Source organism: Pan troglodytes, chromosome 7 (assembly GCF_028858775.2).
Source record: "Pan troglodytes isolate AG18354 chromosome 7, NHGRI_mPanTro3-v2.0_pri, whole genome shotgun sequence".
Lineage (NCBI taxonomy): Eukaryota > Metazoa > Chordata > Mammalia > Primates > Hominidae > Pan > Pan troglodytes.
Window position 1 is genome coordinate 13,466,730 of NC_072405.2, and position 17,919 is coordinate 13,484,648.

At 41.7% G+C, this 17,919-nt stretch overlaps 1 protein-coding gene across 17 annotated transcripts in view; it reads left to right on the forward strand.

The window, feature by feature from the left end:
• MCPH1 (microcephalin 1) overlaps positions 1-17,919 on the forward strand; it is a 253,530-nt gene that overhangs the window by 44,314 nt on the left and 191,297 nt on the right. For all 17 annotated transcript variants that reach the window (XR_010159115.1, XR_010159116.1, XM_009454770.5 and 14 more), the window contains 1 exon segment: positions 4,852-4,961. Coding sequence is in view for 15 of the 17 variants with exons in the window: in XM_009454770.5 (XP_009453045.3) it covers positions 4,852-4,961 (110 nt within the window). In the remaining 2 variants the exon portion in view is untranslated.

Below are 17,919 nucleotides of genomic sequence, written 5' to 3' on the forward strand. Positions count from 1 at the left end.
TATGCTGAAGGCCCAGTTCTCTGTCCTTTAGTGCAGTGTCCATACCTTATCTGAAAGGTTTGCTGGAGGCAGACAACATTCTATGGGCAAGTTTCTGCAAACTTGCACTCAGCACCAGACCATCGTGTATCCTTTGACCCTGTGGTTTATTATAGGGTCATTTAGGGATTAAGCCTTGGATACCACCTCCAGGGATACCAGCCACAACTCATACTTGATGGTTATGCTCTGTTATGTGTGGGTATTGGGTTCCCCTGCAATATTTAAGCCAATTCAGTGTTCTTGAATCCATGAATTTAACCAATAAGAAACTGTTTCTCACATCCATTATGCTGATTAACAAGCTGATGATGTCACCGATAAGCACTCATTTTTGTCATCCATTTTGGCTTTTAACAAAGCATCTAATATTGGGCTGGAGGATTTACAGGAGTTGGGGTTTTTTGTTGTTGTTGTTTTGAGATAGGGTCTCACTCTGTCACCCAAATTGGAGTGCAGTGACATGATCGCAGCTCAATGCAGCCTCAACTTACTGGGCTCAAGTGATCCTCCCACCTCAGCATCCTGAGTAGCTGGGACTACAGACGCAGGCCACCACGCCCGGCTACGTTCCCCAGGCTGGTCTCCAACTTCTGAGCTCATGCAATCTGCCCGCCTCTGCCTCCCAAAGTGCTGGGATTACAGTTGTGAGCCACTGTGCCCAGCCTATGGTATAGTACATTTTGCAAATTCTGAGCATTCAAGAGGAACTGTGAATTACTATTGTTGCAAATAAATAGATAGACATATATTCATTAAGTATGTTAAATTGTTGCACTTTTGACTCTTCAAATAATTCACAAGTGTATTAAGAACCCCCTTTCCCATAGCCTGCCAGCCTAACTCACTGGGGCTGCAAAACTAAGCAATCCTAGCAACTTGATGTGGGTTAGTCAGTCTTAACAGAAGGCTATTGACCACTTAACCGTTTGGTTGATTCATTCATTCATTTACATATTCATTTTTTATCAGTCAGATGTTTACTCCATATCTACTATGTCCAATGTATAAACAGTGAGAGAGGTAAGGTTAATAGAAAGCTCTGTCCCTTGCTTTAAAGAACTTAGCTAAGTAGGGAAGGTACAGTCAAGATACTTTACACACAAGTATCAGGAAATTCAAAAGTCAGAGCAATTACTTTCAGTGGGAATTAAAATTGATATTGGAATGACCTCTACAATGATTACAAAGGATAAAATTCCGCATTATCTATTGAAGAGTGTTGTTTTTGTTTTTTTCAGAATGAACAAAGTGAACTTGATATTTTAATAGATGAATATGAGTACAGTCTCGTTAGCAGAGTTTTACTTGTGTAGAACCCGTATAACTTGCATATATACCAAAGGTATCTCTGGAAAGGAATTTTTCCTAGGTGTCTTTTAAGATTCTTTCCAGTCTTAATATTTTGCATACTACATTGTAAAATAATTTCATATTCAAATTTTTGAAGCTTAGAAGACATTTCTCATTGGATAATGTTAAGTGTATATTTTTACATGTTAAAATTATGGATTATTCAGCCTTCAGAAGCCTTTTCAACCCTTGACTCTTGCATAGTGCATTGTATGAGTAAATACTAATTGTTTAAATGTGTTATTAATATTAGCATTGTTAGTCTTAATTCTGTATCTTGGAAGTAGGAAAGTAGGATGTGGAGGAAAATAAATGTTAAAAATAAGAGTTATTTCTTCGGCCTTAGCTCTAGACAAAATTTGACACAAGCCAAGTTTCTCCTACAGTCTTTTCATCGTCCACTTCTTCATCTCTCCCTTTCCTAGTATTTAAGTTACATGTGTCCTTATACTGTCTTGCCCTGGATCTGGCTCCAAAGTGATCATATTAGTCATTTGCTTCTCTTTTCCCTCAGTATCAATACTTTTCCTTAATCTTGCTTATCTCTGTTGAGTAGCTGAAGGTTGTGATTTAACTAATTCACACTGAGAGGTGAGTGAGTGATCATTTACTAGTTTTCATTGATGTGTTTGCATTTTGATGGGATTATTAATCCAAACTAATTTCCAAATGGTGAAATTTCAGATAACTGAAAGATAAAAATGTGGGGTCTGTCAGATTCATTTCCGTATTTGATCATTTCGTGAAAACGAAGTCAATGAATTGTGTGTGTGATGAGGTTGGGAGGAAAATGAGAGGAAGATATATGGCTTTCACAGGGAAATGCTGTGGACCAAATTGTGTCCTTTGACCCCCACATTTATTTACTGAAGCTCTAACCCTCAATGGGATAACATTCGGATAGGGTGAGCTTTGGAAGATAATTAGGTTTAGATGAGGTCTTGAAGATAGGGGCTTTGTGATGGGATTAGGACCATTATAAAAAGACCAGAGGACTGGCTTCCTCTCTCTCTGCCATGTGAAGACAGCAGGAAGGTAGCCTCCTTCAAGCCAGGAAGAAAGCCTTCACCGGAACCCGACCATGGGGGCACCGTGATCTCGGCCTTCAGGCCACCAAATCTGTATTTTGTTATGGTAGCCCCAGCCGAAGAAGACGGACATTCATCCAACTGGGGTGTGTTGGAGGAAGAGCAGCTAAAGGATGCATGTTCGTTGGAATTTCTTGGAGACATTCAAAATCGATGTCCATTAGGTAGTTGGATATAGCCAGCCATACCTCAGCTGGGAGGTCTAGACAAGGTACAGAGAATTAGGTCTCCTCAGTAATGGATGACTTTATGGGAAGTGATGAAATCACCTTGGGGAGTGAGAAGGGAGCTGATGACAACCCATGAAAAAACCACACATACAAGCAAACATGAATAAAGAGTCATCCAAGAAGTGGGAGAGTCAGGAAGAGGAGAGTAGGTGTTTGTTTACAGACCTCCAGCCAAAAATGGAGTCCAACTAATCTTTCCACATATGTTTTCAGAAGTACTTTGCACTCTCAACTGCTTTGGGTTTACCGATGTCATTGTTAAAACACATTGGCAAATCACTGTGGCAGAGTTTATGAAATGTTTTAAATAAACAATTAAATCATTTACTTAGATCATTTTTTGACTGCAGGATTTGTAAAATTGTGAAAACATGTTGTTAACAATATCAGTCTTTCTTTTTTTTTTAAATATCAGTCTTTCTTAAGTTTTAAAAGATTGTGTTGCATTTCTTAGAACTTTATGTTTATAAAATGCTTTACAGCCTATTTCGTTTTTCGGCAAGAACTGAGGCAAGTGGCTATTATAAAACTTTTATTGAATACACTAGGAAGCTACAAATTTATTCATGACTCAATAACAGAGCACTACGTCCCAAATTATATCTCTAGTCCACTGCTTTTCCGATTTTGACACACTCATGCTTCAAGTAAATATTTGTTATTTAAAAAGGAAAATAAGTGCATAGTAGATATAATTAATAATTCTAATTATTTTTAATCTTAAAGATGATAGGAGATGGCATTCATGTTCTACCCCAAGGGATAAAGTGGGCCTGGGAGAAAAGTCAGTGCAAGTCAACCATAAAAGATACCTGAGGAGGTATGGGATCAGTCAGGATGTGACTGGTTTGAGTCTCGAGTGGATTCAGTATTAGGGATTATGGCAAAGAGTGTAGGTTGGTAGGTTTGTGGTTTAGAATTGGACCTTAAAATCTTTCCAGGGCCCAGGCTGCAAATAACAACTAGCTTGAATTCAGGAAAGTATTAAGATTTTTATTCTACATCCTTTTTCACTGAGATAGGACCCTGTTTTTGAAAAGAGTGACAGTTTTTACCTTAGACTCTCCAAACTTAGTTATAGCTGGCTTTATAGCATTTTATCTGCAAAGAAGTCTTTCTCATGTTATATGATTTTTAATTTCTGAGGGCACTGATGTTAATTTCACTTTGCATTATATTTATTCATCTGCATCTACATTGTCTATTGGGTTGTGAGCTCCCTAAGTGTGGGACTATATCTTGTGCATTTTGCATCTCCAGTGGGTAGATGATTAGCTATTTGTTAATCATTAGGTAATCAACAGTGCAGTTTGGCTATCACCTGCCTGACAGGTTCTAGTACCCCCTAGGCTGCTACATAACTTTTGCGTCAAAGTTTGCATTATACCATTGAGACCATGTTATGGTCCATGTTAGCTCCTCCTTCAAAATCCCATGTAAGTCATAAAGTAGGCAAACTGTTTGAAGGAGGAGGAAGGGTGAGAGTAAGAGGCACCCTCTGAGGCAGTAGATGAGTCAAATCAAAGTACACATTTCACATTTCATCGTGGGTTACTTAGGTCTACACAGGTTAGCATCTAAGGAAACCACATTTCACTTGAATGAGTATCCTTTTGGTTTGTGTGTCTTCATGGCAAGACGCTGGTCTAAGGTGGAAACTTGGGGGGAGTAAAATCATCATCCATCATTTGTAGGTTGAAGCCTGAAGCTCTGTACTGAAGACTATTTTCTAGAAAATCTCAAACTGACCCCAAAACTTAGATTAATTATTGCCTCTAATATGGAACTGCCTACTCTGAAGAGCTGTTCTTGGTCATTATTTTTAAATCTAAGAATTTAAGTTTGACGAGTGCGTAAGGTATGGGTATACATTTTCTTACATTATCAAATGGACGGAGTTGATGCTGTAGAACACTGTAACCTGATTGTTACTGACCATTGAATTAAGTGAATTGCTTGGGATATTGGAATGTAATAAACTGAAAGTTCTAGATAGATCTCAAAGAGCCAGATATATACAATTTATTTAAAAGGCCTATAACTTCCTGTTTCCATTATGCATAAATGTGATTTTTGTTTTGCTTAAGTTGTATTTGGTCCATGTAAAGTTCTAACTAATTTTTAATCCCCTTGGGTTTTAGGTGTTAAAAATAGACCAACAAGGCATGATGTTTTAGATGACTCATGTGACGGCTTTAAGGACCTCATCAAACCTCATGAGGAATTGAAGAAAAGTGGGAGAGGCAAAAAGGTCAGTGTGTAAAAATATTATTTTAAACTTTCAAATGCTGATACATCATAATGTTCTTCTCTGGGTCAATGAAACATAAACCAGTCTATCTGACTTGTCTTTTATTTTAAAAAATTGATTATGGGTAAATGTTGGAAAACTCAGAATATGAAACTGAAAGCGTTGTTTGCATTCCAGACAAAGAGTTATTATTGATAGACCAAGCTTTCTCATATCACTTTGCTAATGCATTTCTTATAAAAATGCCTGTAGCTTCTCTCAAGCAGAGAATGTTGGTTGTGCCAGTGTTTCTTGCCATTTTATAATCGGAATAAATATTTACTAGGTAGGAGGTGAAGAATCCAAACATTCATTCACTTTTGAACTAACCAAGTCTTGACCTCAAGCCATCAGAGTGAAAGGTTTATATACTAACACTCAGGTACACCCTTCCCATTGTGGTTTTGGCTTTAAAACCTTGCTCTTCCTCTGAAAGACTCCGCTGATCCTCTTACATGAGTAATAGAATGAGGATTTTAAATGTTTTTATCATTCAACATCTACTTGCATTGCTTAAATTTAAAATTAGCCATATATATTATACCTTGTGCCTCATTTTTATGAGGCCAAAAAAGTATAATGTAGTGAAACCTGAATTCAGAACGGTAGGGAAAAACCATACCGCTTGAAAAGCAACAGATGAAAAGAACGACAGAGTAGACGGGTCTGCATGGGGCTTCCAGGTCCTGATACTCAGGCTTGAACAGATGGGCGGCTGCATTTGACCTGCGGAAGAGAAACCTGACTCCTTTGCTTCTTATCTTGGCAATGGTTAAAAGACGTTTAAAATTACACAGATTTCATGAAAGTTGGCAGTAACTTGTAGAAACTTAGATTTCTTTACTGATGCTTTCTGGTTTGTCTCGGAAAAAAAAGTGGAGCAAGAAAATGGAAAGGAACCCTATTTCAGGTAAAGCAACGGATGTGGAGAGAGAGAGACTGTCAGGGTCCCATAACATCTTTGTGGCGTGGCAACCCCAAGGCACCTGCTCTACAATGGCATTGCGCACTCTGACTCCACTGCAGCCTGCGGGACCTGCTCAGCGTGCTGCTTCCCAGGGGTGGGGCCCTTCTTAGAACGCTGGCGACACTGTGGCTGAGTTTGTGTTTTGCGTCCCAGTTTCTCAGTCTTCTTCCTACTACTACATGGCCACTTGACCTAGTTCCTTTGGAAAGAAATAACCAGTTTCCTTTGCATCTACTACCGTTCCCGTGCCTCTCCTGCTGATGCGTCGCATGGCACCACAGCTCTGTTCTGTGCCCTCCCGCTTTACTGACCCTTTACCCTCTGGCAGTGTCTGCCCAGGGAAGCAGTGGTACCTCTCATCTCCATTGGTACTCTACGTTGTACTATGTCTGGCTTTTTTTTTTTTTTTTAAGTGCTCAGTAAATATTGAGTGTTGAGTTACTTGTTACTCACCATAAAAATATTCCGTCCTGTCTGATCAAAAGGCATGAGGTTTGACTTTCTCATTCGCCCACAGTGGAAGTTACTGTTTCAGATGAGTGGTATTGCCTCCCTGTGCCTGGGATAGCCCTGGACCTGATGGGCTGGGTCTGTGGAAGCACTGGGTTAGGGACAGGCATCCTGGGCGGGAGTGTGGCCCCTTCTTCCTTATGAGGCATCTCACTGTAAATGGCATATGAATGGGAGATGGGTACCTGTGTGACCTTCTGGCATTCTTCTGTAGATCAAATAGTAAGTGCTCCATAAATATAAGGTGGTATTACTGTCTTGAGTAATGATGAAAGAATGAGTGGTCAGAGAGGGAGACAAAATACAAAATTATAAATACACACCTCCATATCTGCCTTCAACTGCTGTGCTCAGGAACAAAAATATTTTCATAGATTAAACTGCCTAACTTGCTCAAATTTAGGTCTTCTTTTAAAAATATTTTAAGAGTATTAGTAAACTTTGCCCTCATAATTTAGAATGTCATTTCTGAAACGAATCCACCACTTCTGGTTCTGTGTGAAGACTCACTCAAAGCAGGTTTTAAATGCAGATTTTCTGGGCCAGTCATGGTGGCTCATGCCTGTAATCCCGGCACTTTGGGGCGGGCGGATCACTTGAGGTCAGGAGTTCGAGACCAGCCTGGCCAACATGGCAAAACACTGGCCAACATGGCAAAATCCCGGCCAACATGGCAAAATCCCGTCTCTACAAAAAACACAAAAATTGGCCAGGCCTGGTGGTGGGCACCTGTAATCCCAGCTGCTCAGGAGACTGAGGTGGGAGAATCACCTGAACCCAGGAAGGGGAGGTTGCAGTGAGTCGAGATCATGCCACTGCACTCCAGCCTGGGCGACAGAGTGAGACTCTGTCTCAAAAATAAATAAATAAATGCTGATTTTCTGGCCCCACTTGAGACCCTCCTGGTCAGCAGCTCCCGACCCCAGTGCGGCACCCCGTCCTTAACATGGAGGGGATGAACACCTAGTGAGGGCGAAGAATCCACCTTCTGTATTGCGTCTCGCCAATAGCAGAAGGAGCAAGACCTAGGTTTCCCCTCTTTCACAGGATTTTCTTCCTAATCCATTCCTTATTACTGTTCACCGCACAGCCTTTGCTTGAATGAATCAAAAACTCCTAATGCCCTAGGGTAGTGCTTCCTGACTGGGCTGCGCATTGGACTCACCTGGGGATCTGTAAGGTATGTGGCTGCCTGGCCCCACGCTAGACATGCTGGTGTCATTAATATGGGGGGCACCCTGGCCACTAGGATTTTTTTAAACTCCTGAGGTGATTCCAATGCAAAGCAAAGTTTGGAAACTACTGCCTTAGGACTTTAGTAGAATTTAAACAAGTAATTTATCCTAGAAGAAGTTTCATTTGTTTCTAAACATTTCTCATGTAAAGTTGTTTCATTTTTACATTCTAAAATTAAAGTCCAAGGCTTAAAGTCCTGATTTGTGGGCTGGGTGCGGTGGCTCACACCTGTAATCCCAGCACTTTGGGAGGCCGAGGTGGGCAGATCATGAGGTCAGGAGATCAAGACCATCCTGGCTAAGACGGTGAAACCCCGTCTCTACTAAAAATACAAAAAATTAGCTGGGCGTGGTGGCGGGCGCCTGTAGTCCCAGCTCCTCGGAAGGCTGAGGCAGGAGAATGGCATGAACCCGGGAGGCGGAGATTGCAGTGAGCTGAGATCGTGCCGCTGCATTCCAGCCTGGGCAACAGAGTGAGACTCCTTCTCAAAAAAAAAAAAAGAAAAAAAAAAATTCCTGATTTGTTTGCTTAAAGGTTGAGTGAGTGTTTTAGGAGCGCAAATTTGATAGCAATATAGATGAAGGACGTGGTTTATTATTTTACAGGTTAGAAGGAAGAATGATATAAATTTCTTAAAAGGCAACATTAAATTTATTTTATTTTATTTTATTTTATTTTTCTGAGATGGAGTATCACTCTGATGCCCAGGCTAGAGTGTACTGGCGTTATCTCGGCTCACTGCAACCTCCGCCTCCTGAATTTAAGCGATTCTCCTGCCGCAGCCTCCTGAGTAGCTGGAACCACAGGCACCCGCCAGCACGCCTGGTTAATTTTTTAAGTTTTTTGTAGAGATAGGCTTTCACCATGTTGACCAGGCTGGTCTCGAACTCCTGACCTCAAGTGATCTGCCTTCCTTGGCCCTCCCAAAGTGCTGGAATTACAGGCGTGAGCCACAGCACCTAGCCAGCAACATTAAATTTTAAATATATAACTTCCCAGTAGTTTGAGATCTTTTGATATGAGCATGGGGAGAGAAGTTTATGTTGATATGTGGTAATGAGTCCACAGAAACACTAAAATTTAGTTTCCTGGTTTTAAAAGTATACAGTGGAATTGTGGAAGGATTGAATTGGTGAATTAAAATTAGAAGCTTCTGAGTAGCAGCCTACAAATATAATGTTAGTATCTCAACCATTCTTTTTTTCCCATTAAATAGGTTTTACCTGCTTATTTTGTTCCTTGTTAGATTTCAAGATAAACTGTGTTAAACTGAAATTTGGAACTTCACATGGCCTTTTTTGTTTGTTTGTTTGAGATGGAGTCTCGCTGTGTCACCCAGGCTGGAGTGCAATGGCACAGTCTTGGCTCACTGCAACCTCTGCCTCCCGGGTTCAAGCGATTCTCCTGCCTCAGCCTCCCAGGTAGTTGGGACTACAGGTGCACGCCACATATTTTTATGTATAAGGACATATTAAGGTATTAGATTCTATTAAGCACAAAATTGTTTCTATTTCCTAAAGAAAACAAAATCTTGTAATTGAATATTAATGTTGAAAAAGGGAGAGTTTACAGGAAATATCTTTCACCAGCTAATGACTGAAACAATGCCTCTACTAGAATGGAGAACAGTAAGGTCTGGGCCTGACATTTTTATGTTTTCACGTGAGAGCCAGCCTACATGCTATTTCTGTAGTGAGGAAAATGATTTGAAACTCAGATGTGTCTCGTGGCCCTAATGACTTTATTTTCTTTTTAGTTTTAAATCTGAAGTAGCACTTGCAGGTAATGTCCTATCTGGGCAGCCCTGCAGACAGGACTGTCAGTCGATGAGAGCTGTCAGTCGTGAGTTCTGAGTAATGTGAAGGTGCCAGGTAGAAGGTACAAAGGCAAGAAAGGTGGGAAAGCCTGGAGCCTGTGCGAAGAATAGCACGGCCTTGGTGTGGCCCGGGGATGGATGCAGAACCGCGAGAAGAGAGAGGCTGACTTCAGCCACGGTCACGGGCTCTGGGGTTAGACTGCTCTCATCTTTGGTTTTCTGTAGGTTCATTGTGATTGTTGTACCAGAGTATTGTTTTTGTTGTTCATTACTTGAGAGTCACAGGCCTTCCTGTCTTTGATCTGTTCTGGAAACTTCTCCACTGTGATTTCTTTTGCCTGTTTTCTCACGCCTCCATTGCTGGGAACGCAATCTCGTGTGCTATCCTTTGCTTCTATAGCCCATGTCTCATGATTTTCCTCTATTTCTTTCCTCTTGTATCTCCTTATTTCATTCTGGATGTCTTCTATTGGTTTCTTTTCCATTTCACCTTTGACTCTTTTTAAGTCTATTCTGATGCTAAATCCATATACTGAGTTTTAACATGTATTATTTTTCAGTCCCTGCTATTCCATTTATTTTTTTTAATTATTTTTTGTAGAGATGGGGGTCTCTCCACGTTGGCCAGGCTGGTCTCGAACCCCTGGTCTCAAACAATCCTCCTACCTCGTCCTCCCAGAGTACTGGGATTACAGGCGGGAGCCTTCATGCCCTCTATTTGATTTATAAAAACCATTTCCAGTTCTCTGTCAAAATTATTAATCCTATCTTTTATTTATTTGAACATATTACGCATATTTCTTTTGAAATAACTCCCTTTTCTGGCTCCCCTCAATTTCTGTTTTTCTTATCTGTTGTTTTCAATCATATGTTCCATATCTAATATGCCTGGTTAGTTTGTCTTTATCTTCCTAGCAGGGACTGAGATGATCTGGAGCTGGGGTTCTGTCTCTGTGAGGCTGGCTGTCCCCAGGGAGTGTGGGCTTCTGACGCTGGTTCACCTCCTCTTCCATGGGTTTCTTCTTCCATGACTCACTGACTTAGTAGCTGGGCAACGTCTGCAAATAGCTGGGGCTTGTTTGTTTGTTTGCATCTTGTCCAGCTTTTCTGAGGGCTCACAGTGAGGAGCCTATTTCAAACTACTTAGTCCATCATTCCTGGAGATGATGGGTGAATTTTAATGGCCACTTAACTTTTCTAAATAGAGTTTTGGTGTGAATGCTTCTCTGAGAAGACAGCAGTAAGAGGCCAAGTCAAGAGAAATGATTTTTGAGATGAACACGTAGGTCAGTTTGCAAAAGACACACTAAACACCTGTAATGACATTAATTCAGTTTCTCTTAAAGAGTGAAAAAAACCATGATTCCATGAAGAATTATAGAATCTCAGAGCTATAACTTCCATTAGCTTTTTTTTTGGTGTAATGCCCATTTTTAATGGCAAAAATCACTCTATAAATCAGTCAGAAAAAGAGTCTGTTTTTTTTTTAGACTTATTTTAAATATACTTGTTTCAAATTTGTTGAGACTTTTTTTTTTTTTTTTTGAGATGGAGTCTCGCTCTGTTGTCCAGGCTGGAGTGCAGTGGCCCAGTCTTGGCTCACTGCAACCTCCACCCCACCAGGTTCAAGTGATTCTTGTGTCTCAACCTCCTGAGTAGCTGGGATTATAGGTACCTGCCACCATGCCCAGCTAATTTTTCTAATTTTTTTTTTTTTTTTTAATTAGTAGAGACAGGGTTTTGCCATGTTGGCCAGGCTGGTTTTGAACTCCTGACCTCAAGTGATGTGCCCGCCTCAGCCTCCCAAAGTGCTGGGATTACAGGCGTGAGCCACCACACCCGGCCTGGTGAGACTTTATTTGGAGGATCCAGTTAAGCAGTTTTATTACCTCTGTAATCTTAGCTTGCAGCATGTAGGTCATTGACATTGATAGTTATACATCTTTTCAGAGGGAGAAATAGAAAATATTATGACGAATTTTGACCTGTTTTCTTTGTTACTTGTTGAATATTGTCAGACACAGAACCCAAAGAAGCTATGTATAGATACCAGCACTCTGGTAGAAATACACGAATGTAATTTTTTTTTCTCCAAGTATTTGGTTTATTCTACTACTTCTGGATTTGGTTTTTCAAAATATTGATTATTATCCTCAGGAACATTTTTAATGTGAGTTATCAGCAGGATAGCTTTTTATAAGTGGCTAAGTTGTAGAATCTCATTTTGGAGCCATCTCTGCCAATCCAGCTTGTTGCGTGTGAAGGCAAGCTGTGGGTCAGAGCACAGAAATGTTTACAGAGGCTTTCCTAAGCCTGGAGGCCTGGAGAGATTTGAAGGAACAAATAGAGCATACTTATTTTGATAGTGGTTTAAAAAAATTAAAGAATTACACACCACATAGAATGCTTAAATTCCTGAAAGTTTCTCAAATAGGGTGCAAAACAAATAAGTAATAGCTTGCATATGCTGATAGTTGCTTGTTCTTACATCTTTGCTAGAATATGAGCCCATAAGGACATAGTCTGTATCCTGTTAGTGTCTTAATACTCAGCAGGATATAGCATCACAAACAAAATAAGTGCTCAGTAAATATTTTCTGAGTAAATAAGAGATGCATTAATTTCCCTTTTTTCAGTGAACATGTTTAAAACATTTTTGGTGCTCTTAACCATCACTCAGTAATGATGGAATCATCATCATGTACTTCACTTATTTTTGAATATTCTTCCAAAACTTGAGAGACAGTCTTCTTTCAGTAAAAGATGGATTCTCTTCTCCAAGGCTGTGCATGGCAGCGCAGTGTTGCTAAAGCGTTGCCCCCAGAGCCAGATGCCTGGGTTCAGTCCCATCTCTGCTACTCACCTGCCCTGTGGGTTCCATGGTGTTGAACAAATTACTTAATATCTGTGCCTATACTTCTTTGTGTATAAAACAGGAATAATAATAATAGTACCAGTCTCCTCAAAGGGTTTGTGCTAATTAATTGAGTTGAAACATGCAAAGAGTTTAAGATAGTACCTGATATATAGAAGTGCTCAAAAAATGTTAGCTATTTTCTTCAGCACCAGCTTGGGTGAGGGTCATGTCTGCATATTGACTGTGCTTTGTTCTGCAGCTATAACTTGGAGTAGTTCTCTCCCACCTGCCTCCTCTTTGTCCACTCCCAGAGACCACCATGTGTCTTTAATGAAAATGACCCTCAAAACTCTGGGACAGTCCACACTGTGTTTCTTGTTGGACTTACTGACCACAGGCATGCCAGAGCCAAAACAGAGTCTTGGGCACGGGGTGAGGATAGGAGTATAGCCTTTTCTAAAAGCTCCTCCAGTGATTCTGAGCTGATGGTCATCCTCCCATTGAGAACGTTTGTTTTGGGGGTGAGATGTAGGCCATTAGCATGAAATTGTGCTCTGTCATCTCACCCAGGAGGCAGAAGACTGAGTTCTGCAGTCAGAAATGCCCGCTTGGGGGATCTGCTTCCTCAGTTTTCGAGAGATGCTTTCCTCATCTCCAGTATCATTAGAACCTTCCTGAAAGAACTGAGATCTTTGTGAGCTGCGATAGGGTACTCACAGCTGTCATTTATTGAGCATTGTGACCTCTTTTTAGATTGAGTTTTCTATTTCTCAGTCATATGGAAAGCTGAAAAGAAAGTATATTTCAGAGAGCTCCAATCATGTCTTTATTGCGGAGGCAGTAGATTGGGTATTACAGCTCATTTGGGTCTGGCATCCCCAGAGAAGGAGCCTTGCAGTGGAAAGAAGATAAAAGGGTCCCAGTGGTGGGAATAAAAAGAGTACTAGATGCCCAGAGGGTGGGAAAGGCCTAGCCCAGATGCAGTGTGGCCAGGCCAGCTAGGGGCAGGAGGAAGGAGAGCTGCAGGGACACAGATGCCTTCCTGAGCAGAGAAAATAGAATACTTGAGCCACTTTTCATGTAAAATGGATTATTTTCCTGCCGTTTCCTGTCCTTCAAGTAAAAGGTCCTGGAATGAGTACTTCACTGCTGTAATGGAGACACTAATATTTTATGAATGCAGTTTTACAGTTTGCAGTAATGCCAGGCCTTTGGCTGTTTTCCATTAGATGGTGCACTTGGCTGGAAGCATATACTCTTGTAGCTTTGATTTTAAATTTAACTTTCAAGTTGAAAGAGCAGTGACTCATCCAAAGGACAGGTGATATTTATTTATTTTTTCTTGAAAATGCAGCACGGGTATGTTTTTATCACACGTTTAGGGGAATTGCCACACTTCCTCGAGGATGACACCCTTTGTAAATATCCATGTAAATCATTTCCATTGTTCAGACCCGCTGTACGCGGAAAGATAGGCCATTTAGTTCCGACCAGCCGGCCAGTGAGCTCTGTAAGATCGAAGGTGCCCTTGGTTTCCAACACAGCTGTTTCAGTGATCTGTAATTGCTTTGATAAATCACTTTTGGCAGAGTGTACCCAGAGCTGGCAGTGGCGGGGATGTGCTCGTTGTAACAGGTGTGGGGTCCATCAGCAGATGTTGCTTGATGAAGCCATTTAAAAAACAGCTGCCTCTTGATAGCCTAACAGTTGCTTTCAGCCCCCATTAGCACGTTGTTTTTTTCTTGTTATGTATGAGAGAAAATATTTCCACAGAAAACATTAAATAGGATCTTCAAAGAACTCCATCTTTTTAAAAATGTGTTTTATTTGTTCACTAACTGATTTTGCATGCATTGTAAATGTGTGGTTCAGAAATTGTCAAATGTGTTTTGGACTGGACGTGGTAGAAATGAGGACCGGCCAGGCTGGATCTCCTGTGCCTCAGTGGTCGTCTTTGGCCACGTAAAGGTAGAGGCCACCGACGGAGGACATTTCCCACTGGGAGACCCACAGGCGCTAAGAGAGGAGCTAGCCGAGGAAATCTATTTAAGATCTGCTGCTTTGGCCAGGTGTGGTGGCTCACGCCTGTAATCCCAGCACTTTGGGAGGCCAAAGCAGGTGGATCACCTGAGGTCAGGAGTTTGAGACCAGCCTGGCCAACATGGGAAAACCCTGTTTCTACTAAAAATACAAAAAATTAGCTGGGTGTGGTGGTACACACCTGTAGTCCCAGCTACTCGGGAGACTGAGGCAGGACAATCACTTGAACCCAGGAGGTAGAGGTTGCAGTGAGCCAAGATCATGCCACGGCATTCTGGCCTGGGCAGCAGAGCAAGATTCCATCTCAGAAAAAAAAAAAAAAGAAAAATTCTGCTGGTAGGCATTCTATGCACTGAGCAAAGGAGAGATGTGGAGGCCCAATTTAAATAGTTACAGCTGCTAGCTCCTAAGGTCTAGCTTACTACATGCACCCTTTGCGGGGAGTCAGCTTAATGATAGTAAACTGTGCTAAATTGGTCTAGAAATATCCAATTAATCTGTTGGAGATATTCAGAAACTCAATAGCTTGCTGAAGTAGCAAACTTGAATCCTTATTTTTATTTTAAAAGGGAGTAAAGGGACTGTAGATAAGTAAAAGATGCTCTGCACTGCGCCTCTCTGGTACCAGTCCCTCTCGTTTAGGCAGCGGCCACTTCCCGCGGAGCTGTTCACGCCAAGTGACCCTGCCACCGCGCTGCTCCCACCACCCCATGTCCACCCTGTCCTCGGACGCCTGGTCTCAGCACATCACCGGTATTCTCTTCCTCTTACCAGTAATTAGTTTGAGACTGTGACTCACTTCTGTCCAACAAGATGTGAAGGGAAGTCTTCCTGGGAGGTTTCTGGAAAGTGTTCTCTCACTTGTGATAGCCCTGGGAAGAAATGCTCCCCGGGTCCTCAGAGCTTTGTTGTGGCTGGACGCATCTTCTGGAACTGCGACAGCGGAGGAGGAAGCCAAGAGAGTGAACCAAAGAAAGGAAGGGCGGAGGGCGGGGGAGGCCTGCAAACCTTACGGCTTATTTCCACTGACATCAGAGACTCATGTTAATAAGTAACAAGTGGCTTCATTTGTTATGCTCCTCAGACACGCGGTAAGGTAGACACACAGAAATGCACAGTGGTACGTATTTGTCTTGAAGGCTAGAATTTACTTTAAATGTGAGTGGTTTTCCCAGGAAAAATTTATGTCTGTTCTCTTGAGGAATAATTATTTCCTCCTCAATTTTATCTATCGATCCATCCATCCATCCATCCGATACAGAGCCTCGCTCTGTCGCCCAGGCTGGAGTGCAGTGGCGCTATCTTGGCTCACTGCAACCTCTGCCTCCCCAGTTGAAGTGATTCTTGTGCCTCAGCCTCCCGAGTAGCTGGGACTACAGGCCCGTGCCACTACACCTGGCTAATTTTTGTACTTTTTTTTTTTTTCCTGAGACAGAGTCTTGCTCTACCGCCAGGCTGGAGTGCAGTTGCGCGATCTTGGCTCATTGCAACCTCCGCCTCCCAGGTTCAAGTGATTCTCCTGCCTCAGCCTCCTGAGTAGTTGGTACTAGAGGCATGTTCCATCACGCCTGGCTAATTTTTTTTTTTTTTTTTTTTTTTTTTTTTTTTTTTTTTTGAGATGGAGTCTTGGAGTCTCGCGGTGTTGCTGAGGCTGGAGTGCAGTGGTGCCATCTCGGCTCACTGCAACCTCCACCTCCTGGGTTCAAGTGATTCTCCTGCCTCAACCTCCTGGGTAGCTGGGACTACAGGCGCGTGCCACCACACCTGGCTAAGTTTTTGTATTTTCAGTAGAAACGAGGTTTCGCCGTATTAGCCAGGATGGTCTCACTCTCCTGACCTCGTGATCCGCCCGCCTTGGTCTCCCAAAGTGCTGGGATTACAGGCATGAGCCACCACGAGCAGCCCTTTTTTTGTGTTTTAGTAGAGACAGGGTTTCACCGTGTTGGCCAGGATGGTCCGATCTCCTGACCTCGTGATTCTCTTACCTCGGCCTGTCAAAGTGTTGGGATTACAGGCGGAAGCCACCGCGCCTGGCCTAATTTTTGTACTTTTAAGTACAGACGGGGTTTCACCATGTTGTCCAGGTTGGTCTCAAACTCCTGACCTCAAGTGATCCGCCCACCTTGGCCTTCCAAAGTGCTGGGATTACAGGGTTGAGCCACCGCGCCCGGCCCTCAATTATATTTATTTGTTTGCCTTTCCTTACATCTTTAACTCTTCACACTTTTAAAAAAGTTATTGCCTTCCAAATAATATTTAGGAATATAAATTATTTTATATTAATCCAGGGTAATTTCGATTTGTTTTTAAAAAAGGGGAATAAAAACATTATTATTCAGAAGGGGTTAAATACAATGACAAAAACTGCAATTCAAAATTAATGAGGCATTATAATAGGGTTTGTTAAAAAAATTATGAGGTATTTAAAATAGATTTTTGGCATATCCTTTTGTGACTTTTGGATATGACTTAAGACTTAGTTTATATATCAATAGTGAGTCTGTATAGGAAAAGAATATAATATTCAGTGACTGTCAAACCAGTGACTGGAGCAGCTTGGTATGAAGCGCTTCTTATTCTGGTCTCCCTAATGAGTGATTTTCAATTTTGAAAACTTTTTTTTGAAGTTGTGTTATTTTATTTTTCTGCAGAAATATCTTCTGCTTTTCATTTTAAAGTATATTTGCTATTTATTTGCAATCTAGTTCTCATCATTAAAAGCAGTACTAAAATCTTATCCCAGAATTTATAGGTTGTGTCTTTTGTCCTTTTTTTGTTTTTAGTATTTTTCTGTCACTTTACTTCCTCAGGTGAAGTTTTAACAAAAACGAGGGACCATGGATAGGAAAGTAGGAATGAAACAGTTTACAGGGTTGAAGTTGTGGTATAATTCTTTTTGTTTTGTTTTGTTTAAAGACAGGGTCTTGCTCTGTTGCCCAGGCTGGAGTGCCGTGGCGAGATCATAGCTCACTGCAGCCTTGATTGCCTGGGCTCAAGTGATCCCTCCAGCCTTGGCCTCATGAGTAGCTGAGACTCCAGGCGGGTGCCACCATGCTCAGCTAATTTTTTTTGTTTGTTTTAGAGATGGGATTTGGCTGTGTTGACCAGGCTGGTCTTGAACTCTTGGCCTCAAACCATCCACTCACCTGGGTCTCCCAAAGTGCTGGGATTACAGGCATGAACCACCATGCCTGGCCCATGGAGTAATTCTTGTGGAGTTGGAAGGTAGAGGTGTTTATGTGTCTGTTTCTCAAAATAGTAGCACTAGCCAGGAAATCCATGAATTTGCATATTTTTCCCCAAGTTCAGCCCATTTGCTTTGGTGAGTTTGGGGTTATACTTAGAGTGGGTAGTATAAGGAGTTTCTGCCCTACACCTTAGCTTAAGCAATTTGAGCACATTGCTTTTTGAGTTCACCACCAAGGATCCAGAGCTCAGAGGCAGTCTTTCCTGTGCAGATAAGAGTGCACCCTGCCTGCACCTCACCGTCTTG